The sequence below is a fragment of the Sturnira hondurensis genome, unplaced genomic scaffold (genome assembly GCF_014824575.4).
Source record: "Sturnira hondurensis isolate 20B ecotype Veracruz unplaced genomic scaffold, ASM1482457v3 Scaffold0004089, whole genome shotgun sequence".
NCBI classification, from domain to species: domain Eukaryota; kingdom Metazoa; phylum Chordata; class Mammalia; order Chiroptera; family Phyllostomidae; genus Sturnira; species Sturnira hondurensis.
This window is the reverse complement of record NW_028076720.1, coordinates 280,278-305,866: the sequence shown is the minus strand read 5'-3', so window position 1 is coordinate 305,866 and position 25,589 is coordinate 280,278. Positions and strand designations below refer to the sequence as shown.

The 25,589-nt window shown below is 49.3% G+C and overlaps 1 protein-coding gene across 12 annotated transcripts; it reads left to right on the top strand.

Annotated features, from left to right (window-relative positions):
* On the top strand, positions 1–24,037 carry FLYWCH1 (FLYWCH-type zinc finger 1). Of its 12 annotated transcripts, XR_005066054.1 has the most exons (11): positions 99–371; positions 2,350–2,466; positions 12,303–12,738; positions 12,984–13,448; positions 14,387–14,818; positions 14,951–15,214; positions 18,474–18,737; positions 19,559–19,831; positions 20,702–20,774; positions 22,901–23,177; positions 23,754–24,037. XR_005066054.1 is itself a non-coding variant. In XM_037043414.1 (10 exons), the coding sequence occupies exons 3-10, from the start codon at positions 12,405–12,407 to the stop codon at positions 22,938–22,940; spliced, it is 2,145 nt and encodes a 714-aa protein (XP_036899309.1). In that variant the 5' UTR covers positions 18–92; positions 2,350–2,466; positions 12,303–12,404; the 3' UTR covers positions 22,941–24,037. The 12 variants fall into 12 exon arrangements, 11 of the variants coding, with proteins under 11 accessions (XP_036899310.1, XP_036899309.1, XP_036899317.1 ...); XM_037043414.1 differs by lacking the exon at positions 99–371 and adding an exon at positions 18–92 and having other exon boundaries at positions 22,901–24,037; XM_037043422.1 differs by having other exon boundaries at positions 12,987–13,448; positions 22,901–24,037.
* The last annotated feature ends 1,552 nt before the right edge of the window (positions 24,038–25,589 follow it).

Here is a 25,589-nt window from a genome sequence, read left to right as displayed (position 1 = left end):
CTCCTAGCGCCGATTGGTCGAGCTGCCATCTCCGCACCGCGTCGCGAAGACCCGGAGAAGCGGATTTCGTTCCCCAAAATGGGCTCTGCTGCGTAAGAAAATCGGGAGCTCGCTTAGGCGTTCCCAGAGGCTGGTTCCCCGCAGGGGTGGCGCGCGCTCCCGACCACCCGTGCGACGGCCCGCACAGGCGCGGGGCTCGCTCCCGAGTGTCATGTGGGGGCGGGGATCCGGAGCTCTGGTTGCGGTGGCCTGAGGGGCCTGGGCCGCAAGGTCGACGCCTGTGGCTGCAGTGGCCGAGGCCAAAGGACCTGTCGCAGCTCGGTCGCCGGGGAGGGAGGGCCCCGATGCCGTCGCCTTCTGGCCGGTGCCCGGTGAGGACGGGTCCCAGAGGGTCGGGGAGGGTTCCAGTTACCATGATATGGACGCGACTCTCCTGGTGGTCCCAACGGTTGCGGATGCTGGGAGTAGGGGGGTTCGCAGGCTCTGGGTTGTGGCGCTGAGGCCGCCTCCTTGTCCTTCACTCGAGATTTGCCGCCTTTCTCCTCACCCCTCCTTCCCGCGCCCACCCCACCCTGGGACTGAGCCCTGACACCCAAAATGAGGGAGCCCCACATTCGCCCGTCTTTCCCGGCGGTGACCACTCCACCACATACTGCCTCCACCCTGGCACCCATCTTTGCAGCTCTGGAGGTACCAGTGACCTTGCACTTTTTGCTGTTCTTACATTCCTCATTCCACTTCTGACTATGTAGATTGTCCCCTGTGGCTTTCAAACTTTTTTTCAACTTACACTGAGAAATGTATTTCACGTGCAAACCCTGCGCCTGTACATACAGATTAATGAAAGATAACTTTAAAGGGAGATATTACCCTAACTTCACATTCACATTCTATTCTAGTCTAGCCCAACCTAGCCTATTCTATTCTATTCTTTACATTTCAAAAGACTATTGCTAAACCATGAAATTGATTTCGGGACCTAATCTGTGTGACCATAGTTTCAAACGCTTGCTCTAACCATCAGTTTTTCACTTCCTTTACTCCTTGCCTTTGGTGGGTGCTGAGCTGCGTTATCAGAGAATAATGTGTAACCTTCGAAAGGGTATACTTTTATTATTTTGATATTTCTGTGTTTCAAGCCCAAGACCATTTCCAGGACTGGATTTGAATTTTCTGGTTTGATTCAGTCAGGTTTCTCTTGTTCCTCTTCCAAAACCCCGTAGTCAGACTAGAGGAAGAGAAAGTGTGAGGTCCAAGCTAGATTGTGGAGGGGTGTGTGTGTGTGTGTGTGTGTGTGTAGCTTTTATAACAGAGATGGAGATGGTTTTTATTGGAGAGAGAAATGATTAAAGTTGAATTTTAGGAAGATTAACCTGTCAACACTGCACTTGTGTAGGGAGAATTGGAAAGCCCGAGCTAGTGGGGAAGGCCATTAAGGACAAGGTAGGGTTCGTTGAAGTGCTGAGGTGATGTGCAGTGGAAGGCATGGAAGATGGCCGGATCGGGTGTAAAGAGAATGAGATTTGAGGACACATTAGGCCTGGTGGGGGAGAAGTGAAAAATAACTAAGATTCTGATGGGGGATTTGGGGTCTAGGGGACGGGAGTACCCTTGGCTGCAATTTCTCTTTCTATAATGCATCTCAGGGGACATTCACAATGTTTGGTTGTCAGGACTTTGGGGGTGCTTCTAGTGTCTAGCAGGTAGAGACTGTGGGTGCTGCTCAACATCCTTCATTGCACAGGACATCCATCACAACAGAGAATTATCTGGCCCAAAGTGCCAGTGGTGCTGAGTTTAAGAAGCCCTGCTTTAGAATAGCAGCTCTGAATCTTGATCACTGCCACCTTCAAGCTCCCCCAGGAATAATGCCTGTGTACCCATTCAGACTGGTGCGTATACAGAAGGGTTCACAGGCTGGCCAGTGTGCATCTTTAACCCACATAGCTCATTAGTGGCAGAAGGTGGGGGGACAGCAATTGGACTCATCCAGGAGCTTTAAATTTTTTTTAATTCCTTTTCTTTTTTGTGTATTAATTTTAGAAAGGGAGGAAGTGAGAGAGAAAAGACATCAGTTTGTTGTTCCACTTACTTATGCATTCATTCGTTGACCTGGGATTGAACCCACCACCTTGGTGTATTGGAAGGATGCTCTAACCAACTGAGCTGCCTGGCCGGGGCTCATCCTGGAGCTTTTTCGAACATCATGACCTTCTCTCCTCCCCTCATTCTTCTTCAGAACCACTATTTGGGCCTGGACAAAGAATTCCCTGCTCTTGTGTGGTGATGTACAATTCATAGAAGAATTTCACATACAATATCTCATTTGCCACTTTTCCTGTTTCACAGGTGAAACCAGCCCAGAGAAGTGATGGGATTTGCCCCAGGTCTCCCACCTAGAAAGCCAGAGCTAAGGACCTAGGTCTTGGCACCTGGCGATGGGGGTTGTCCCTCTCTTGTGTGAAGGTAATTCTGTTGATCCACCGTCAGTTGCTGAGCCAGGCTCTGCCTTCCAAGGTCTTACTGATTAGGGCTTGGACCCAGGGGTGTCACCTGCGTGTTGGTGACACCGATCCCTTTGTCACCAACAGAGGACAGCCCTGTCAGAGCAGGCTATCTGAATACTGCCCTTGGATTGCTCTGTACCGCAGTTTTGGGGGAGGGGAGAGAGGGTAAGAGAGTGACCAACCAGAACTGTGAAGCTCTTGAACTTTCCATTTACATCTACCCGACTTAAAAACACTCCAGATGCTCAAGAAATCTGTATTAAATAAAAATTAAATGCTGTGAAATAAACACATTAGGACCCAAGAATTTACCTCAAAACAATGACCATCCAAAGTAAAACATTTTGTATAACAAAGAACAGTTTCATATGATAATACTCACTTTTATTACATGCAGTAAAGATTGGTATAGCCGAAGTAATTTTTTAAATTGTGACTGGAACCCAAAGATAGTAGGACTGATGACCAGGACAATTTGAAAAGCAGAGCCTTAGGCCAAAACAAAGGAAATAAAACTCATGATTTCATACAGATATAAAATGAACATGTGTGCAAGCTTTTACTCATTCATGAACCAAAAAACCAGTAAGATCTTACTATCAGTTGGCAAGAGAACCCAAGGAAGATTGTAGAAGACTAGATCAAGAATTTAGAAATGAATGTGCAGATGGAAGCAAAACTGGTTTCTTCCCTGCTGGGAAGAATCATTTACATGTCTATATTTATGTGGAGAGAGAGAATTTATTGTCTTTAGACTAAGTTATTTTGCATTCTTATCAGTTCTTCTCATTCTCTATGACGTAGAGTTGTAAAAATAGCTCAAAGCTACGGAAAGGCTAGATTCATATAACCTGGAAGGGTATGTTCTAGACAATATATAGTTTTCCACTGAAGAACAGATTTTCCCTACAGTCTCATAATCTAAATAGAAGATATTTTTATCATGAAATAAGGCTGGTCTCGTTAGTTTTGGCCTGATTATTTGCCTAGGTGCAGCAAGTGTGTTCATTCACCTTATAGTCTCTTGAATTTGTTTTGCTGGAAGTCTTCATAAGGAATCTCAGATTGAATTTTTAAAAGTCTGGTGTTTGCTCTCCTGAGGCATAGAAGCCATGTCCAGGAAGCTCTCTCCACCATATTTTACCTGCACTACTTATAAATTTGCTCAAGTTCCTCTCTTCTTGATGTGCCCACAACACTCCAAAGTATCTGAAACTTGTTAAATTGTTAAAGGATCATTTTTAAAAAGATGAAATCATGACTCTCCCACTGCTATGAAATAAACAGGTGTTAATGATTTTATTTAACACATTAATGAGGGAATCTGTACAGTGTGACAGATTTAAATGATAGATGTAAAACATTTCATGTAGTTCCTGGCACAAAGAAAACCTCAGATACTTCTTAGGTTGGTCACTTAGCTGCAGACCACCTATTTCTCAAGGGCATTTATTCCACTGTGTCTCAAAGCACAGTTTGTGGTCCACTAGTACCAAAGCCTCATGGGATACTTGTTAAAAACAGATTCTTGAATCCCTCTCCAGAATTTTAGGTGTGAAATTCAGGTACCTGCATTTTTATCGGGTACCCTGGATAATTCTTATGGAGATCAGAATCAAACATACATATACTTGAAATAGAAACTTAATGAAAACTATACTTAGCTTCATTATATGGATGCTCTCTTTATATTCTCATTTAAAAAAATTTTTATTTATAGTTTTTGCAAATTAGGTTAAAGATTTTTTTAGATTTTATTTATTTTTAGAAAGGGGAAAGGAAGGGAAAAGAGAGGGCGAAAAACATCAATGTGTGGTTGCCTCTTGTGTGCTCCCTACTGGGGACCTAGCCTGAAACCCAGGCATGTGCCCTGACTGGGAATCAAACCAGCGACATTTGGATTTGCAGGCTGGTACTCAGTCCACTGAGCTACACCAGCCAGGGCCTATTCATTTTTTAACCACTGGTCTTAGGCAGGGTTTCTCAACCTTGGCACTATTGATGTTTTAAACCAAATTCTTCTTGGGAGTAGGTGGGGTGAGAGGCCGCCCTGGGTACTGTGAGATAAGTAGAAGTAACCTTCCTGGCCCTGGCTGGTTGTAGCTCAGTGGATTGAGCACAGGCCTGCGAACCAGAGGATCGTGGTTCAATTCCCAGTCAGGGCACATGCCTGGGTTGCAGGCCAGTTCCCTGCAGGCCAACTCCTAGTAGGGGACGCACGAAAGGCAACCATACATTGATGTTTCTCTCCCTCTCTCCTTCCCCTCTAAAGATAAATAAATAAATAAAATCTTTAAAAAAATAAAAAATAAAACTAAATATAGAAGTAACCTTCCTGGCCCTTACCCACTAGTAGGGTAGTGGTGTGCCCTGCTCCCCCAGTTGTTACAACCAACGATGTCTCCAGATATTTGCCAAATGTTGCCTGGGGAGCAAATCACCCTGACTGAGAACCACCAGTCTTAACCCACTATGGTGATACCTATGGCTGGAACTATTTTAACTTATTTTAAGAGTTTAGGACCTGAAGGCATACCCAGGAGTTGTGAATGCTCACTCTGGTCTGTCCTTTGCTGACCTGGCTGTTGGTCACAGGAACCTAAAATCAAGCCTTATGGGCCTACTCTGTAATATCAAAGAACAGTAGAATTTTTTAAAAGATTTCATTTATTTATTTATTTTAGAAAGAAGGGAAGGGAGGGAGAAAGAGAGGGAGAGAAACACCAACGTGTGAGAGATCCAACCCGAAACCCAGGCATATGCCCTGACTGGGACTCAAACCAGTGACCTTTCAGTATTCAGGCCAGCACTCCATCCACTGAGCCATACCAGCCGGGGCAAAGAACAGTAGAATTTAATTGAGGCTGTTTGGAAGATAATACGAAATAATGCATTGAAAGTCCTTAGCTTAATGCAGCACATAGCTCCTGTTTGACAAATATTAAATGTTGTAATCATAGTCCTTTAGACTCTTGAAGGATGTATCTGTCAGAATCCAACTAGGAAAACAGAAACTACTGTAAGATTTCAACGGGGAATTTCATTGCTCTTCTTGGTGGTAGAAGAGCTGAGAAGCCAAACAAGAATGGTGAGCATCCCTGGAGATTAACAGTTGTTAGATGCCACCATCACAACCAGGCCAGCGATCCAGTGGAGTAGGAGGGCAACCCTGCAAAGTGGGAGCAGACAACACTGGTGGGGCCATGCCAGGCAGGTGACTGTAGAGACACCCTCCTTGCTCTGCCCTCCAGTCTCCCATAGTACCTCCCGTTGGGCAGATCAGTTGGAAGCCACTATGACAAACCACAAAATAGTTGGTCCGTAGGAATGCATCAGTGCAGCCAACAGCTTACTCTGAAGGTCTGGCCAAAGCTCTGCATGTTTCCTCTGCAACTGGCATTTCTCATTTTAATCCCTGCACCACCGTACCCCACCCCCGACCGCCCCCACTTAGAAAGTCTCTGAGTCACCTGTTTTCTCTGTCAAGTTTCATTGTGTCTATAATTGTGAAACTTGGGCTTTCAAAAACCCATTATTTTTGTTAATTTTAGACTTTTTAAAAATTGCAAAAATAGCGCAAAGAATTCCCATATACCCGTCACCCAGTCTCCCTGAATGTCAACATGTTACCTGCCATTGTGCAGTGATCAAATCCAGGAAAACCCCACCAGTGCAATACTATTACCCCAAACTATTGACCTTACTCAGATTTCACCAGCTTTGCACCTGGCACCCGCTTTCTGTTCTGGGCTCCCACGTTGCATTTAGTTGTCATGCCCCCTCGGTCTCCTGCAGTCTGCAACTGTAGACTGTACTCAGCCTCTCCTTGCCCTCCATGACTTTGACAGTTTTGAAGTGTTCTGGCCAGTTGTCTTGTAGACTGTCCCTCCATGTCGTTTGTCTGACTAGAGTGGGGGTGCATGTTTTGGGCAGGAGTATCACAGAGATTTTATGGTATCCTTCTCAGTGCCTTTTATCAAGGACGTCATTGAGTTAATTTCTCTTTTTACTGGTGAGGTTGACCTTGCTCATTTAAGGGGGTGTCTGTGGGATTTCTTCACTGTCAAGTTACTATCTTTCCCTTTGTAGTTAATAAATACCTTGTGAGAAATATCTTTGAGGCTATGCAAATCCCAGAACAGGGATTTTAATATACTTGATTTTTACTCATTTCTCTGTTCTATTGTTTATACTGTTTATTTTCTTGTATGATAATCATGTCGTATAGGAATGTTCCCTGCTTTTTCTGTGAGTTACGGAATTAAAAAGAAATTACCAAGCAAGAAGATACAGCTTATCTTTAAAGCATTTAATATTTTCTCCATTGTAAAAAGAGTTTGTGCACATTGTAAACCATTTTGAAAAAAAAAGTTTAAGGAAAAAATAAATTACTATTACTACTTTTAACATTTTGAGATACTTCTTCCTCATTACTTATGGTTTATTTTAAGTCATGAATACATAAAATAAAATTAGTCAGTAAATAACAAATATGACCAGAATCAAGGAGATTTAGAAGAAAAGGGAATTGGTAATGTCAGTGTCTCAGTGATACTGTGGTCTTTTTTTTTTAACTTAGTTTAGAAAAAATAGACTTTGCTGAATTTGTTCATTGGATTCTACTTCTTAACTAATAAGTTTTGTAGATCCAAGCATTTTCAGAATTCTTAAATTATTTTTGTGACATGTTCAAACTCCCGAATTCTTGTTTTGGAAACATTGCTCTGCATTTAATTTTTACCAAGGATGCGGTAGATTCATTTTTATGGGGCAACATCACCATCGTGTGGCCTTCTAAAGTATTGCTGCTGAGGATTTAGATTTGTGTTGTCATAACCGTTAGATAATGCTTTAGGACTCCACCTAGTTTGTAGGTGGGGGCTTACCACTTTAACATGCAATAAAATAGCAGACAACATGTTGAACACAATGTGTATACAACAGGAAATAAGGAGTTGTTAAAGGTACAAATACCTTAATATAAATAATTATATTCTTAATATAAATAGCTGTGTGCTGGAGTGGCAGGACTATGGGTGATTTACTAGTGTTTTGTTCTTAACATTTTAAAAATGTGTTCTGTGTAGTTTTTACAAACATTAGCACCTTGCAAAATATCTCAATACGCAGTTCGTACTACCCCCTCCTTTGATGAGGAAATCAAACCCAGGAGTGAGAAGCCTGTTTGTTTATGGTGTAGAAAACTGGTTTTTATCCAAGTGACCCTGGGAACCTGAGTCATAACTGTAAGGATTTATTTATTTATTTATTTATTGGAGAGAGGGGAAGGGAGAAAGAAGGAAAGAAACAGTGTTTTCCCTTGCATGCCCCTGACTGAGGACCTGGCCCGCAACCCAGGCATGTGCCCTGACTGGGGATGGAACCGTGACCCTTTGATTTGCAGGCTGGCACTCAGTCTACTGAGCCACACCAGCTGGGGCTCTATAAGGATTTTTTAGATGGCATTATTGAGATATGATTTATATACCATACAACCGCCCATCTAGCGTGTATATTCCAATGTTTTTAATGTACTCACAGAGCTGTACAACCATCACCACAACTAATTTTACATTTTCATTATCCCCAAAAGAACCCCCAACCCCCTTGGCATCACTCCCTAATCTCTCCCACCCCCACAGTTCTATGCAACCATTAATCTGCTTTCTGTCTATGTGGATTTGCCTTTTCTGGACATTTCACATGAATGAATTGCACAATATGTGACTTTTGTGTCTGGCTCTTTTCACTGCACATCCTGTTTTCAAGGTTCATCCACATTGAAACATGTGTCAGAACTTCATTCCTGTGTTCCTAAATAAATGCCATTGTCCAGATAGACCACGTGCAGGCGTGAACAAGGGTTTCAGAGGGAGACTGTGGTTATGGACCGATTCTGCAAAGAGTCCAAAGAGGAGAGTGTCTGCGGATGACCAGGGTGAGAAGGAAGGGGGTGGGCTGTTCTTGCAAAATTGCACCGTTAAGGGAAGAAGGGTGTTTTTTTAGGTTGTGTTTTAGTATACAGGAGGCCTAAAGACCTTGGTGGTCCAAATGCAAAGAACCAGTAGAGGCACAGAGATTTGGTGACCAGAGAGCAGGGCGTGAATGGTAGACAGGGTTCCCCTGGGGGGAAGGGAGGTGTGCCAAGGGAAATGGATGGAGGCACTTTATTTTCCAAATCAGGATAAAATGTGTTTGCCTTCTTTATTCAGAAAGTGAGGAGTTATAAGAGCTTGTGAAGGTATCTATCCCAAATGGACAAATTGTGAAACGTGAAATTGTAAAATTCTGAATCCTGGAGGGACACCTGTAGTTAATCAGATGTTGGGTAAATGGGCCATTACTACATGTAGTTTGTTACAGACTGTTTCTCTGTGTGATAAAATAGACACAAAAATGTACAACTTAAGTCATGTTTAAGCACACGGTTCAGTGGCATTAAGCACATTCACAATGTGCCACCATCACCACCATCCATCTTGTCCTTGTCCCAAACCTCACCCTGTACCCATCACACAACTCCCCATGCCCTCCCCTGCCCCCCAACCACCATTCCAGTTTCTGTCTCTGATTGCTCCAGCCAAACCATGTGAGTGGAATCATACAGTATTTATCTTTCTGTAACTAGTTATTTCATGTTATAGGCTTTTTAATTTTATTATTATTATTTTAGAGAGAGGGGAAGGGAAGGAGAAAGAGGGAAAGAAACAGATGTGAGAGAGAAACGTCTTGTATGTGCCCAGACAGGGGACCGAACTGGCAACCTAGGCATGTGTCCTGATTGGAAATCCAACTGCCGACCTTTCACTCTGAGGGCCGATGCCCTGACCAACTGAGCCACACAAGTCACGTTATGTACTTTTTAATACATAAGTCTCATTCGTTCTCCTTTATACTTAATAGTTTTGTTTAAGTGTATTATACTTAATATACAAAATATTTGGCTCCTTAATATACTTAACACTTTCACAGCCCTTTAAGTTCGGTCGTCTGAGGGACTGAATATTTGTGTAGCGTGGCACCTGGATTTCAAAAGCACTTTGATGTTGAATATTACAGAACCATTATTGTTATTTCATTCATCAAAAAGCCACAACCCACGAGGTTCAGTCACTTGCCAAGAACTATGTAATAAATGTAAATGATCCTGATCTTAGCAGCTTAAGTGACAGTAGTTTATTATTGATCAGGGTTTTGTGGGTTGGCTGGGCTTTCTCCGGCACCTCCACGTGGCTACATCCAGCTGGAGGGTCTGCTGGGCTGGACAGTGCAGGATGGTCTTCCTCCAGGCTGGCACTGCTTCTGTCCGCCGCATGTGGCTTCTCATACAGCCTCCTTCCCTGTCAGTCTCAGGGCCATGTCCCAGCAGGCAAGGACTGCAAACCCCCACAGTATTTCTGCAACTCGACAAGTCATACAGCAAGTGACCAATCTGGGCAGGAGGCCAGTTTGGGTTTGAGACCGCTGTGTAAAGGGACCTGCATACTTTACAGGAGAATTTGTGGTCATTCAACAGTCTACACTTTAAGGCTTGTCAATGGTTGAGAATGGGAACTCTGACTCAAATCCAAACTCTAGTCCATGGAGGTACCCAGACCTTTCCAGGTGGTAGTCAGCCATAGTTAAAGGTCTCTTGTTATACAAGGTCTTTTCCAGTACATGGGTCTTGGATTTAAACGGCGATTTCGGCTGAGAGGATTGCAGTGTCCCCTGACTCGGGTGCGTACAGTTTCAGGGGAATTTTGGGTCCTTGTCATGCTCACCCGTGTTTGTCATGGCTGGTCCTGTTGACCCCAGCTGAGCTGGAGGAGGCAGGGCTTCAGCATCCGGTATCTGAGGCCCAGGCAGTTGGTGTGTGTGGCGGGGAGGCGGGGGGTAAGGGGGAATCCCTGCAACCTCCAGTCCTGTCCAGCTGCGTGGCAGGGATGGATTGCCTGGTCCTGTAGGAATGTGCATGCTGGCTGGAGAGTGACCTTACAGCTTTTGGGTGGCCTGAGGGGTCTGAAAGGCCTTCTGTAGAGGGGAAGGCCGGCTTCTCTATGCTTTTTCAACCTGTCGGTGGAGGCCTCGGGGAATGAAGAAGCATGGGCAACTCTCTGGGGCACAAGAAGGAGGCAGCATAGGGGGCCCACCATTTTCTTTCATCCAGGGACCCCAGAGAGCCTGGGAACCATCAGGGCAGATGGCTGGTGGAGGGACATGCACTGGGGCCAATCAACATGGGAAACTGGGTGGTCTGTAGGTGGGGCCTCAACTCTAACCCTTTCCTGCCAGAGGGAATCTGCCTGAGGAGGTGCAAGAGGTGTCTGCTTCTGCCAGCGTTGTCCCCGGAGTCCCCACTGCCTCCTGGAGTTGTGGTGGGAAAGGCAGGGCAGAGAAGGACAGTGCAAAGGCAAGGGATTAGCTTGTCCTGGAGCTGGACCGGGGTTAGCGGGGCATGACAGAGGAGTTCAGGCAGGGACTCCCAACCAGATGTCCCAGTACCTGGAGGATTTATTTCCCTGGCTCATGCCCCACTCAGGACTGGGCTTCACTGCTGTTGGGGGCTGGGTGAGCATGGAGCACAGGGACTTCTGGGGATGCTGCGGGATATGTGGAAATCCTGGGGCCCAGAGCTTGGGCTGACCAGGCCTTGGAGAGCTAAATGTGGGCACCAGCCCAGGGAACTTCTGAGTGGGTATGGGGAACCAGGAGGAATTGGAACCGCAGAACTTGGGGTGAAAGTGACAGGCCACAGTGGAGAAACCAAAATATGAGGGCAGGCAGCTGTCTTGATTCTGGGCTATTACTGAAAGATGGGAAAGACCCCACAACTCACCTAGCATCTACTCCCCGGAGAAGACAGAAAGACCATTCCACACTGATGCCCCTGAGCCAAGTCTCCGGTACACACTGGTCCCCATAGTTCATTCTTCCTGCTTCTCCAGGCTAGGGAATCCTAGGTGACCACAGATTCTTGAACACCTTTGCAGCCCTGTCCCCACCCAGCTGAGGCAGTGCCAGCACCAGCTGAAGCACAAGGTCCCTGCACTCACGGCGCCCCAGCACCTCCTGAGCTCTGGGTGGCCCCAGGCCTCCTGCCTGGGGTTGGGGCAGGATCTAGTTGTGAGTCCAGGGAGTCCCACCTCCCAGGGCCAGGAACTCTGGTCTGCAGAGTGTCAGGGTGAAGAGGTTCTGGGAATTCTGGGAGGGTCAATGACCTGAGCCCACGACCCCACTGTCTGTCTCAGATGCCTGGTGCTCAGGAACACCAGGGACTGTTACCCTGGACAAGGTACAGCAGGTGTTGTGTGAGGTTGGGCTCCGGGTCTTCCTCAGCTGGACTCCCGACTCTGCTGCTTTGTGGCTGTGTTAGCTGCCCTGGCCTGGCTCAGTGTCCTCATCTGTAAACTGGGTCAGAAACATGGTAAACTTTTATAACACAAGGGGGGCTGAAAGGTTCAATGGAAAAACCCGTGGAACCCTTGGCCCCATCCTCAGCACCTCCCTCAGCACCTCAGGACTCGATTCTAGTCACTCAGTTATCAGTATCTGAATCCCCCAACAGTGCCTCCCTCCCTGCCCCACCCAGAGCCCTGTGCTTGGCACATTTTACACAGGGGAAAGTGAGGTTAGGATGGGGGAGGTGACATACTCACTGCTGCCCAGAGAGGAACGGCCCAGCAGAAGCAGCCGCCCAGGCTTCTCCAGCTGTGTTCAGGTCCTTGTCCATCCTGGTGCCCCATCTGCCCAGTCTGCACCCCGGGTCCACTCTGAACCCCAGGCTTCACTGATGGGGGTTGTATCCTCTCTTAGGACAGAGCCCCTGGACTGCCAGCCTCCTTGCCAGGGAGGAGGAGTAGAAGTCCATCCCCAGGGGCCTGAGTGCAGCCTGGGGGACAGGCTGTTGGTCCCAGGATGCCTCTGCCTGAGCCCAGCGAGCAAGAGAGTGAGAGTGTGAAGGCTGGTCAGGAGCTGTCCCTTGAGTCCCCTGGGACTGGCACTGATGTTGTTCCTACAGCCCCTGTGAAGCTCCAGGAATTCTCTGATCTGGTTCTGCTAATAACCTCCACTGAGAACGGGGGTGGGGTGGGCTCCCCGCCCAAAGGAGCGCACTGCATCACATCCCTGGAGATGCCTGGCCCCGACACTCTGGCCAGGACCCCCCAGGTCCTGCCAGCAGAGGAGCAGGGAGGGCCAGTCCAGCCAAGCCCCCGGGCCTTCGAGCAGAAATACAACAAGCCAGACACAGGTAAGTTCCAGGCCTTCTACCCCTGGCCCTGCATGCTTAGACTTGGGGCCCCATGAACTTCCCCCCTCTCTCTTTCCAGTGCAATGACTTTGGATGCCCTCTCTGCTTGTCTCTAATTACAAACCTGTCCCAGGCTGGTGTGATGCTCCTCATCCCTGTCTACCATCTCCCCCCTCCCTCTGGTCCACGTCCCTGGCTTCATGTTCACTCTGTGCCAGCTAACCCAGCCCTCTCCTTGGTCTTAGCAGACCCCAAGCCCCTGGAGTTCCTGAGGACCCCATTCGGGGGCCGCCTCCTGGTGCTCGAGTCCTTCCTGTACAAGCAGGAGAAGGCTGTGGGGGACAAAGTGTACTGGAAATGCCGGGAGCACACTGAGCTGCGCTGCCGGGGCCGGGCCATCACCCGAGGTTCTCGGGCCACAGTGATGCGTGGCCACTGCCACTCCCCTGATGAAGAGGGCCTGGAGGCCCGGCGCCAGAAGCAGAAGCTGCGTGGTCCAGTCCTGCCGGAAGGCTCTGGGGGTCCTGAGCTCCTCCGAGGCCAGGTGGAGGAGCCGCCCAAGGGAGTGGGCCCGCCATGGCTGTGCCCCAAGGAGCCAGAGCCTGCCCCTGGGCTGGTGCCGAGCATGCCTGCTCCAGAGAGGAGTGAAGGGCTGCAAGCCCTGTCGATGCTGAGCTTGCCCTTCAAGAAACGCCGAGCAATAAGGATTGGTGAGTGCATTTTGGCGGCGTGCACCCCAACCAGGGATCAAGCCCATGTCCTAGGCATGTGCTCTGACCAGCGATCAAACCAGCAACCTTTTGGTTACAGGATGATGCTCCAGCCAACTGAGCCTTGCTGGCCAGGGCCCTTCTAGGATTTTCTGATGCAGCAGGGTCTGGTGTGGGGCCCAGAAACATGAGTTTTAATAGGCTCCATGTAATTTTGGCAATCCATGCAGTTTGGGAAGGTCGGCCTGGTGGGAGAATTTTGAGCTATGGGTTTCAGATTGAAGTTCCAGTTCCACCTCATGTAGCTGGGTAGCCTCAGAGCATTTGCTGAATTTCTGCGGTTTTGGGAGCTTTGTCCTAAGAAGGGTGATAGCCTAAGTGTAAGGGAGATTAGATGTTTGGCGTGTGGGACGTGCTCGGCACCAGCCCAGCATGTGGTGGCGGCACTGAGTAACTTGTAGATGGAATTTTTGTGTACTCATGACTGGGAGGTGAGTTTGGTCCCAAAGGCAGGTGCCTCCTGACCTGGAAAGGATTTCAGGACTCAAGGATTAAAGGATTAAAGGCAGCTGTCCTGCTGGGTACCTGGGGCAGGATGAGGGAGAAGGACTGGTTTTACCTTGTGTGTCTTCGTACCATTTGTATTTATGACATGTGCAAGTATCACTCAGAAATTAGATAAAAATTTCAAACAAACCCTAAGAAAATGTATGGCCTGAAGTGACTGAGCACATAGGCTGTTTTCCTTCCGGGTGTATGACCTTGAACATGGCCTCCTCTCTGACCACCAGGAGAAGAACTGCAACCCCAAATTGGGTTGCTGGGTCGGCGGGCTCAGTGGGGTGCATTTGGACCAAGCCCACCTGGCCACCCATTCCACTAGCCGCACTGCCTGCTTCCTCCCCTTCTGCCAGTGTGACTGCCAGTTCCTCCCACAGGCCAGTGCCCATCCTTGGAGTTCCTGAGGACCTGTTATGGGGGCAGCTTCCTGGTGCACAAGTCATTCCTATACAAGCGCGAGAAGGCTGTGGGGGACAAGGTGTACTGGACATGCCGGGACCACACACTGCATGGCTGCCGCAGCAGGGCCATCACCCAGGGCCAGCGAGTGACTGTGATGCGTAACCACTGCCACCCACCTGACATGGAGGGCCTACAGGCCCGGCGGCAGCAGGAGAAGACCATGAAGATGCCGCAGGCCAGGCCAGGTGGCCCTGGGGGCCAAGTGGACAAGGTGCTTCAAGGCGTGGATGGTCTGCTCTACTGCAGGGCGCCGGGCACCACGACTCTCACCAGGCCCCGTCCCAGAAAGCCCACAAAGCCCCAGGCCCTGCAGGGCTCCCCTACTGAGGACCAGGACAAGGGGCTGGGTGAGTCCTCCTTACCCACTGACCAGAACTGGGGCCCCCTCAAGTCTTACTTCCTGAAGGCCTGGGAGGCAGGAGGGGGTGGCATCAGGCCTGGCCCCGCCTTTTCTGATCACCTACCCCATTTTTCCTAAGGAGGCCCTGAGTTCCTGAGGACCCCTCTGGGGGGCAGCTTCCTGGTGCACGAATCCTTCCTCTACAGGCGGGAGAAGGCCGCTGGTGACAAGGTGTACTGGACGTGCCGAGACCAGGCCCGCATGGGCTGCCGCAGCCGAGCCATCACCCAGGGCCAGCGGGTGACTGTGATGCGTAACCACTGCCACCCCCCTGACCTGGTGGGCCTGGATATCCTGAGGCAGAGGGAGAAACGCCCTGGTGCAGCCCAGCGAGGAATTTCAGGTGATTCAGACGCTGCAGGCCTGGGAAAGGCAAGAGATCCAGTCAGCTAGCCTTTCCCTCCTGACCCTCTGTGCTCCCTAGCAAGCACCCTCCTTTCCCTTACTAGGAGCACTCTGGAAGGAATGACAGCCCTCTCCTCACTCTTCCCTTTCCTCACCTCCACTCTTTGACCACCACCTTGCTGCATTTCCCGACCAGACCCCACCAGGCTCTGGGCGACTGGGGGTGGTCCCGCTGACTCAGGTGGCAGTCCTCACCCTCCTACTCAGACCAGCCGAGCCACCCTGAAATCTCTACATGACCAACCCAGGCTCCCTTTTCTCTTCCCCCTCCCTTTTTTTCCTTAAAAGTTTGTAGGATTTATAAAGGAAGCTGATTGCACACGGCCAGTTCCTCATTTTTACAGTGTGCGTGGGTAATGCAGAGCCTAGTAACAAGCACATCCTGCGGACCTGGTGGTTAAAGACGGAAGGTGATATTTTCATGTAGTTAATCAGCTACTTCTCTCTTCCAGCTGTTCTCCATAGATTTCTGTCCTCAGCCCTAAGGGAGCTGATGAGCGTACACAGCCCCTCTCTTTTCAGCCTTGTCTGCCCGGGCAGCCCAACAAGGCGAGGTGCTTGGGCTCTCACCGTCACAATGATGTCAATGTCCCTGTCCTCATCTTGCTAAGAAGAGCAACTTTGGCCCAGTTCTTTATTCACGTCAGAGAAACATCTGCCTCTCCTTTAGGGGTTACCAGTCGTATGATTTTCTGAGTCACCTGAGTCACCTTTGGAGTCTTTTTGGCCCTAAAATTCTCTGAAGCTTGCAATCTCTGATTATATTTCTTTCTGACTCCCTTCCCCACTCCCACCCCCATTTCCTTGTAACTTCTGTGTACATGGAGAGAGAGCTACAAGGCACACGGCAGCCCTGCCCTACCCCCGCCCCTGCCTACCCTCGCCCCCAATTCCCACTCCAAATAACCACTCTGGGCTCTTTCCATTGTTTCTTAGAGTATCTGTTGCCCTATTTCTTTTTTTTTAAAGATTTTATTTATTTATCTTTAGAGGGGAAGGAGAGGGAGAGAAACATCGATGTATGGTTGCCTTTCGTGCGTCCCCTGCTGGGAGTTGGCCTGCAGGGAACCGGCCTGCAACCCAGGCATGTGCCCTGACTGGGAATCGAACCGCGATCCTCTGGTTTGCAGGCCCGTGCTCAATCCACTGAGCTACGCCAGCCAGGGCTCCTGTTTCTTAGGATGTGCTTCTACCACTGTGACTGCTTTTTCAACCTCTTGTTGACTTCCAATGAAAGAAAGTATTGGTTTTTTAAAAAGAGAGAAAATATGGCTCCCACTGTTACCTACTGCCCTCATCCTTTCAATGAAGTTACTGCAGTTTTTGGTTTTTGCTTATATAAACCTGTTCACGCTGAGCTGGGAACACCTCGCTGTTGTTTCCTCCTCACGCAGGGCCTTGGTTTCTGGGCAGTCCAGCAGCTGCTTTATTTGTCGGCCCAGTGTTCTGCATGCTCATCGCTTCTCTTCTTCACACACCACTTCCCTTCTTCATCCAGTGGCAGACAGCTCCAGGTTTTTTGGCTCCTGTCTAACTGGGGCCCTGCCTCACCATCTCCCTGTAGTCCCCTAGCTGGACCCTCATCTCTAGGTCTCTCTTGCTCTTGCTTGGTGTACCCCCTTGTCATTTGAAGTCCCTCCTCTAGTCACTATACCCTAGCAAGAGTTCCTGGAGGCCACACTGTTCAGCCCATGCATATCTGAAGGCATCTTGATGGAAAGCGTGGCTGTCTGCTGAGCCCCAGGCTACATAAGTCCTTCTGCAATTGTATGGTCTCCGTTCTTGCATGAGGACACAGCTGTCTGAGGACTGATGCCGTGCAAGTACTAATGCGTCTTGGCTTGAAGCTTTAGGTTGTGTCTCCATCCCTGGGCTGGTCAGTGTCCACAGGAAGAACTCCCACAGTGGTCTATGACTGGCTGCAGGTGTTCTGGGACTTGGGCAGGGAAAATAAGCGAGAAGTGTCACATTCCAGCTGCAGACTTCCACTTCCTCTTTCCACACCCCAAAGAGTCTTTCTTCCCCAGGCACAGACACCCTTATGTCATTGCTCTTCATACAAAGAACTCACATCTAGGCCCCCTGTATAGCACTGCCCTAGACCCCACCTTCCAAGGGGCCTCAGACCTCCCAGACTTGCCCACGAGACTCCACTGTTCTCAGTAGCTTCCCCACCAGGCTGGTTTGCCAAGTCTGTAACCACACCTGCCCCTCCATACCCCAGCCTCTCCCATTCTGTCAGCATCCTTGCTCTGCAGCCCTCTCCCCTCCTCTCCAGATTTCTGCCCGTACTCTGAGCCTTCATCATTCCTCAGGGAATATTTCCACTGGGTGTGGTGCCGGAGGAACAAAAACATGCCCTGAGGTCAGCTAGCTCCATTCCATATCCAGATACCCTCACTGCAGCCCCCACCCTCTCCAGGGCCTCCTCACTATCCCCCTCCCCACGGCTTCTGGTGTTCTCTGCTGTGGGGAGACAGATTTCCCAGTTTGTCTCCAGCTCCTCTGTGTGTTCCCTGGAAGGAGGGGAGTCCTTTGGGCAGAAGGGTTTGGCCACCTCCCTCTCAACACATTCAAGACCTGGCTCACTCTTGCTTACCTCCTCCTGCTGCCCTCGGGTCAAATCCCTACCCAGCCTGGCTCGCTGGAGAGTCTACTCTTCTATAACTCAACTCCCTGCTGCAGGAAGGCCGAAGTTGCCACACACAATGCCCATTTCACTGCTGATTACTTGTCCCCCAGAGGAGCTGTCTGACCACTTACTCCTCCAATGTATCTGGGACCGCATGGCCTGGTGCACATCCAATGGCAGGCACCTGGGATAAGGGAGTGCATGGAGTAAAGACACCCCCTTCCTGTAGGCACCATGAGATGGGGGACAGCCCTCTGCCTTCGGGGGCCTCCACTTCACCGTCTCCCATCTCCCCTTACTGCCAGGCTCCGGAAAGGAGCCCCCAGGACCTGAGGCTAGGGTGGGTTTAATGCTCCTGGTGGGTGGGTGTCTGAGCCCTGGGCTCCAGGGCTCTCCTGCTGAGAGGAAGTGGGAGCAGCATGGGTGGGCTTGTGGAGGTCACTCCAGGAGCCAAGCTGCTCCAGCTCTGAGAATAGGGCACCCACCAACTCACTGCTCTGCTCCAAGGCCCAGGCTCCAGGCTTTCCTCCCCTGACTGTTTCCCATTTTTCTCCTTTCCCCCCAGGAGGCCCTGAGTTCCTTAGGACCCCTCTGGGGGGCAGCTTCCTGGTGCACGAGTCCTTCCTCTACAGGCGGGAAAAGGCTGCCGGCGAGAAGGTGTACTGGACATGCCGAGACCAGGCCCGCATGGGCTGCCGCAGCCGGGCCATCACCCAGGGCCAGCGGGTGATGGTAATGCGCAGGCACTGCCACCCACCGGACCTGGGGGGCCTGGAGGCCCTGAGGCAGCGCGAGAATTCCCCCAGCCGAGTCCAGAGGGAAGGTTCAGGTGTGGGTTGGCACTGGGCTCTGGTCTCCCTGCTGACCTGGCTGGCCCTCCTCACTTACGGTGCTGGTCCCAGGCTGAGATGGGCTGTCAGTGGGAAAAACCCACTCAGACCATTGAAGAAAAGGGCGGTTGGCCAGGGTGGCATTATTGGCAAGCACAGGAAGTGCTTGGCACCCATTTATGGGTCAATGTGCCCAGACCTTGGGGGCCCTTTTTCTCCACTCTCTGGGTCTCTCTTAGGCCTGTTTTCCTCTGCCTCCTCTCTCTTCCCCTGCCACCCTCCCTGCATTTGTCTCTGGTCACCCCAACCCCAACATTGCTTGACCTTTCAGTTAAGGTCATGAGAGAGAGAGTTGATTGGTTGCCAGCTGGCCAATGGGAGGGTGGACAGGAAGTTGGGAGGTCCCTGGTGCACATGGTTCAGACCAGCCATGGGCCTCCCTGAATGTTCCAGCTCAGCCCCTGACCTGGGGTGCTTGCCAGGAAGTGTGGAGTTCAAGCCAAGTCAGGAGAGCCCAGCAGGAAGCTCCGGGTTTGGGTGGCTGCAGAGCCAAGCTCCCCAGGCAGCACTAGCACCCTTAGAGACAGTCTCTCCACTTGTAGGTGTCGGGACCTGAGCTTTGGTCCCCAGGGCCCTGAGGTACAGACAGGGGTAGTGACCAGAGTGATTACTACAGAGGGTGGGGGTGGGGATGACAGTTTCCTGGTTGGAGCAGGCTAGTGGGAAAAAGGCAACAGGCTCCCTCCCTGGCCCCTAGGCTCCTGCCCCTGCTCCAAGGTCTGGCCCAGGCACTCCACTCACAGCACTGTGTTCCTTCCAGGAACCCTCCAGCCTCTGGAGTTCCTGAGGACGTCCCTCGGGGGGAGGTTCCTGGTATACGAGTCCTTCCTCTACAGGAAGGAGAAGGCCGCCGGTGAGAAGGTATATTGGATGTGCCGGGACCAGGCCCGGCTGGGCTGTCGCAGCCGGGCCATCACCCAGGGCCAGCAGGTGACTGTGATGCGCAGCCACTGCCACATGCCTGACCTGGTGGGCCTGGAGGCCCTGAGGCAGCGGGAGAAGTTCCCCAGTGCAGCCCAGCAGGAGGACCCAGGTACAGACAGGGATGGGGGCAGAGGAGGGGCACAAAAGCCTGTGAGACCTTGGTCCTCACCAGCCCAAGGTTCAGACACCTCAGGGGACAGGCACTGTCTGGGGAGCTCTGTGCCCTGGCCTTTCTGTCTTTCCAGAATCTTCTATCCTCTGTTCTGGCTTCTTCTCCTGAACGGGAAAACACACCGAAATCTATCACATCTTTAAAAACAAACTACCATTTTCTCTTTTATTCTGAGGTCTTAACTTTTTAATGCTCGTAGTCTCTTTTGAAAATCTGATGAAAAAATATAGACCACCCCAAAGACTGAACTAAGGTATGGCCCATGCACAGCCAAACACTCCTGTAAATTTTGCAAACAATTAACTATGTTGAACTGAAATGGTTTGTCTTCACATAACAGAACATAAAATCAGTCTTTAGAAAGCATTGTGTGTCTCACATGAATTCATGTAGATATTAAGGGCCACATCTTATAAAATACTGAAATGAATCTAAGTTGTATAAAACAACCAAAAGAAACTTGATTTCTGCTTAAACCATAAGAGAAGATTTCCACGGGTTTCAGTAGGATGTAGAAGTTGTGGAGAGCCTTCGGCGTGGCAAAGGGCAGATCGTCTTTGACATTGGGTAGATTCCCAATCTCTGTGATGACAACAGCAGCAGACTGACTCTTGGGATCTCATATAGCTTATTTTACCACACGCAGGCGGTTTGGGGGGGCGGTGACTCCCCAGATCAGCATCATTCTACTGGTTTTCTTTATCCTTAGGCCTTGAGGTCTTCGTTACAAGGTATGTGTCATTGGTATGTGTCTGCTTCAATAAAAAAAGAGTTACTAATCCAGGTTTTCAATTTTTTTTTCTTTAGAAAAGATAAAACTCCTGTCTACAGTTCAACTGTGCTTCAAGACTTGTCCTCCTGAAAGCCAGCAGATGAATGGGTAATTGTATTAGTTATCTCATGCTGTGTCACAAATTACCCCAAAATTTAGTCACTCAAAATGACAAATATTTACTGTTTTACACAGTTTCTATAGGTTAAGATTTCAGGAGTGGTTGGGCCAGGTGCTTCTGGATCAGGTCTCTCACGAGGTCCAAGAAAAGGTTTCAGCCAGGGCTGCAGTACTCTTAAGGGCTTGAGTGGGGTGGAAGAAGTGGATCCCGGGTGGTCTGCTCACTTACATGACTGCGAGACTCAGTTTCTCACCATACAGACCCCTCTATAGGGCTGCCCGAGTGCCCTTAAACATGACAGCTACCTTCGCCCAAAATGAGTGAAAGAGCAGAAGAAGAAGAAAACCGCCAATGATAGCAGAATCCATGTGCTTCTCAAGCACACATAGAACATTCTCCAGAATAGACCACATCTGAGCCATAAAACAAGACTCCATAAATTTAAGAGGATTGAAATCAAACAAAGTGTGCTATCTGGCCACAGTGGAATGAAGCCAGAAATCAGTCACAGAAAGAAATTTGGGAAACTCACAAATATGTGACAATTAAATAACATATTTCTAAATAATCAGTGACTCCAAGAAATCACAAGGAAAATTAGAAAACACTCTGAGATGAACTTTAGAGGCACAGCAGACAAAAACACCCGGGGTGCGGCGAGCTCGCTCAGAGGGCAATTCATAGCTGTAAATGCTTATGTTAAACAGCAAAGATCTCAAATCTATGACCTAAACTTACATATCAAAACACTAGAAAAAGAACACAGTAAAATAAAGTAGAAGAAAGGAAATGATAAATATAAAAATAGAAATTAATGAAACGAAGAAGAGAAAGTTAATAACACCAAAAGTTGGTTCTTTGAAAGGATCAAGAAATTTGACAAACCTTTAGTTAAATTGACCCAAAAATATTTTCTAAATTTAGAGAAAACTCAAATTATTAAAATCGTGAATGAAAGATGGGACATTACTCCCTACCTCATAGGAAAGAAAAAGGATTATAAGGGAATACCATGAACAACAGCATGCCAACAAACTAGATAACTCAGATGACATGAAAAAAATTCCTAGAAAAAACAAGCTCAAGAAGAAATACAGCCCCGACTGGTGTGGCTCGGTTTGGTTTTGTCCTGCCAATGCCAAAGGTGGCCCAGCTCAGTCAGCCCGATTCCTGGTCGGGGCACACGCCTGGGTTGCAGGTTAAGTCCCCAGTCAGGGCACAAATAAAAGGCTACTGAGTAATGTCTCTCTCCTCTTTCTCCCTCCTTTCCCCTCTCTCTAGAAATAAATAAATAAAATATTTTTCTCAAATAAGAAGAAATAGAAAATCTGAGTAGACCTATATAACAAGAGATTGAATTAGTAATTTAAAAATTTCCCACAAAGAAAAGTGCAGCCCCCGATGAGCGATTTCATTGGTAACTTCTAAAAACATTTAAATAATGAACACCCGTTCTTCACAAATTCTTCCCAAAAATAGAAGAGGAGGGAGAGGACTGTTGGGGTAGTGAAAATGTTCTACAAATAATTATGGTGATGAATGCACAGCCCCGTGAATATACTAAGGCCATCAAATTTGATACTTTAAATGGGTGATCTGTGTGCTATGTGAATTACAACTCAATAAAGCTGTTTGAGAAAAAAGGGGCAAAGGCCACGATGGCATCACTCCTGCTTTACTCTGTTCGTTAGAAGCCAAGTCCCCTCACCCAAGGGAGAGGAATCACACTCTTCCACTTGGAGTAAGAAACATCAAGGAATTAGTGAACATTTTCTAACCCTATCACAGTAACAGAGGAGAATTGTTTTCTGACAAAGAATCTTGAAAAGGCTTGGCCAGTTACAGAGCATCACGTGGGACCCCATAGACATGTTGGCGTTTTCTCCCAGGGCACTGAGATGTAAAGAGTCGGGAATTCCCAGGGTTTCATGGCAATGGCATGATCTCAGTTCTAAAGGAATTGACGTGATGTATGTATATGTGTGTGTATCAAAATGTTTTTGTTGATGGTTTTCTCTAGGGAAAAAGTATTACAGGAATCCTTAACTTTCTCTTTTCCCTATTTCTGCCATATTTGGGTTTTTATGATGAATATGTGTTTCTTTGCAATCAGAAAAGTCAAAGATATAGAGCCCAACAGTGATTCTCAGTGAGGCCAGTCTCCTGTCCAACTCAGAGGAACCTCATGTGTCCCCAGCTTCAAGGATGTTCTGCATCTACACGGCACCCCGGCATTTCCCACCCGGTTAGCTTCTGCTGGACAAAAGCCCTTTTCTGCTCTCTGAAAGCATCAGCGGCGTTCACGCTTCCTCAAGAGGCCACCCAGGAGGAATGCTCTGATGTCGTCTTCGTGCAGGCAAACTAAAGTGCCAGAAGCTGGCAGCTCACAGGTGTGCGTGATGTGGGGAAGGCCTGATCTCCAAAAGATCTGAAGAAGCATCTTTTGACAAAGTCACTCTTCCCTGTCTGCCACCCCAAGCCACAAATACCCATCTGTTTTCAGAGCACAAGACTTTGCCAAGGACTTTCCAGTTGGGTGTGGCCCTGCCCTGGCCAAGGAACATTTGGGGAACTTTCTGTTTTTTGGAGCTGAGCTGAGCTGCCCTACCTAGCTCCAGCCCCTCAGGTGTTTTCTAGACAGGTGCCAGGTGAGCCTTTGTGCCCCCTGGCCGCCTGCTGCTGGGGTGCAGTGGTCACTGAGAATAACAGCAGGCCAAACAAGAGGCCCCATCACACACACTGCCTGACTTTCTTTCCCGCAGTTTTCCACCTTAAACCCAGAGTCCATGATCCCCACAGCAGGTGTTCCTGGCAGTGGGGGCCAGCCCGGATGTTTGCAGAAGGCCAGCATGGGGCAAATTCTACCTGGCTGAGGCCAGCAGTGTCCTGGGTCACCTGCATTTGTCCGACGCAGGGGGAGAGGCAGATGTGGATGGCAGCCGAAGTGCAGTTCTTTCTCTCTGCAGGTAACACAGCAGAGACCTGCCCTAGCAGGTCCAGGGGAAGCAGGCCGATGTCCCCCTGGGAACGCCAGAGGCTGCTGCTTGCTAACAAGTCTTCATCTTCGACAGTGAGGCTCCTTTCCCTCATCCTATAATTGCAGAGGAGCACACATGCTGGCTCTTTCTCTCCCAGCAAGCCAGCCATGGAGCCTGCCAACCCACCATGGGACAGTGACATCTCAGATGCCCCTCACTGTCCCTTTGCTTGTTCCTTTCCCTCAATAAACCTTATTTTATATATCTCACTATACAGAGCTGGTGTGTACGTTCACATCCCCTTTGCAACAACAGCTGGCCATCAGAGCCACACACTCCAGACATCTCAGTAGCACATGGTGGGAAAGGTGGACTTTGGCTTAGTTTCCTGAGGATGGGGAACCTGACACAGGCCTGAGGTGCCTGGTGAGAAGCACTGAGCCACAACCGTTGCCACCTGCAGAACCTGCACTCTCTACCTGTTCCGCAGCCTCCCCAGTGGGGCCTCCTGGCCAGTAACTTCCCTAGTCCCAAGTCCCACAGCTATCACCTTGGCTGGGCTCTAGGCGCCCAGAAGTTGGAGTGCGATGTGAAAAGAATTGACAGAGGACACGACCAGTGCACTTCCTCTTCTCCAAACCTGCTTTTACCTTAGAGGACAGATGGATGGTCCGTGTTGCTCAGACTGAGGACATCCAGATGGACATAAATTTGGACACTGTCATCACCTTGGGTGGCCCCATGGCTCCTCAACTGTTGGAAGTGTCATCCTCCTAAGTCCACTTCCTCTGTGGTTCCAGAGCCACGGAGATGTCCCCTGCTCCATCACTATCACAAAGTGCACGGGGCAGACTCCCCTCTTGGAAGCCGGCCCCTCTGCAGACAGCAGCACCTCAGCAGGGTCGTGCTTTCCTTCCCTGCACCCACTCTGCTGCTGATTTCCCCCAATAAACTCCATTTTATTACGTCTGCATCCCAGCTGGGTGGTATCTCCATGCTCCTCTGCATGACAGTGTGCAACAATGTCTCAACTGGGCAATTTAAAAAGATCACAAGGGCCCTGGCTGGTGTAGCTCAGTGGATTGAGTGTGGGATTGAGTGTGGGATTGAGTGTGGGCCTGTGAACCAAAGGATCGTGGTTCAATTCCCAGTCAGGGTACATACCTGGGTTGCAGGCCAGTTCCCATCAGGGGACACATGAGAGGCAACCGTACATTAATATTTCTCTCCCTCTCTCCTTCCTTTCCCCTCTAAAGATAAATAAATAAAATAAAATAAATAATAAAAGGAAGCTTTAAAAAATAACCTCTGAAGGGAAAGCTTGGGAAAGCTTCTGTAGGGTGGAACTAAGGACCTCCTTTCCACTAAAGTCAGAAGTCAGCAGATGATTCTCAGAGCTCACGCTCTGGCACTGACCACCCCTGCCTTGATACAGTCTCTTGATACCATCTCTTGGTTCCCCAACCCCCTCCTGCATTCCCTCCGCATTCCCTCCAGTCTCAAGGGATCCTCTTCCCCCTCCTAACCGCTGGCCTATAAGCCTGGGGGTTAGTCCTCTGGAAACTGGACCTTAGCCCTTTTCTGCCCAGCAACTTTCACAGTTCATGGTTCGTTGGTGTGCAGGACCAGCCTAGCCCTCCCCTCTGCAACCAAACCTGTGTATCCAGCTGTCTCCAGGGCCCTGGCCCTGAGTGCACCATAAGTGGGCAGCAAAGAGGAATGTCTACCTGTTGTTCTGGTCTGGTGGCCCCCACCACACAAATAGAACTCAGAGTCATCCTCCACACTGTCCTGCCTGTCCCTACATGTCCCATCAGTTGTCAG

Excerpts from the sequence above, each read along its gene's own strand:
- FLYWCH1 (XM_037043415.1), top strand. The coding sequence starts at position 12,405 with ATGCCTCTGCCTGAGCCCAGCGAGCAAGAGAGTGAGAGTGTGAAGGCT. Across the intron at positions 13,449-14,386 it reads ACGCCGAGCAATAAGGATTG|GCCAGTGCCCATCCTTGGAG; the intron begins GTGAGTGCATTT and ends TTCCTCCCACAG. Across the intron at positions 20,775-22,900 it reads GAAAGCCAGCAGATGAATGG|AAAAGTCAAAGATATAGAGC; the intron begins GTAATTGTATTA and ends CTTTGCAATCAG.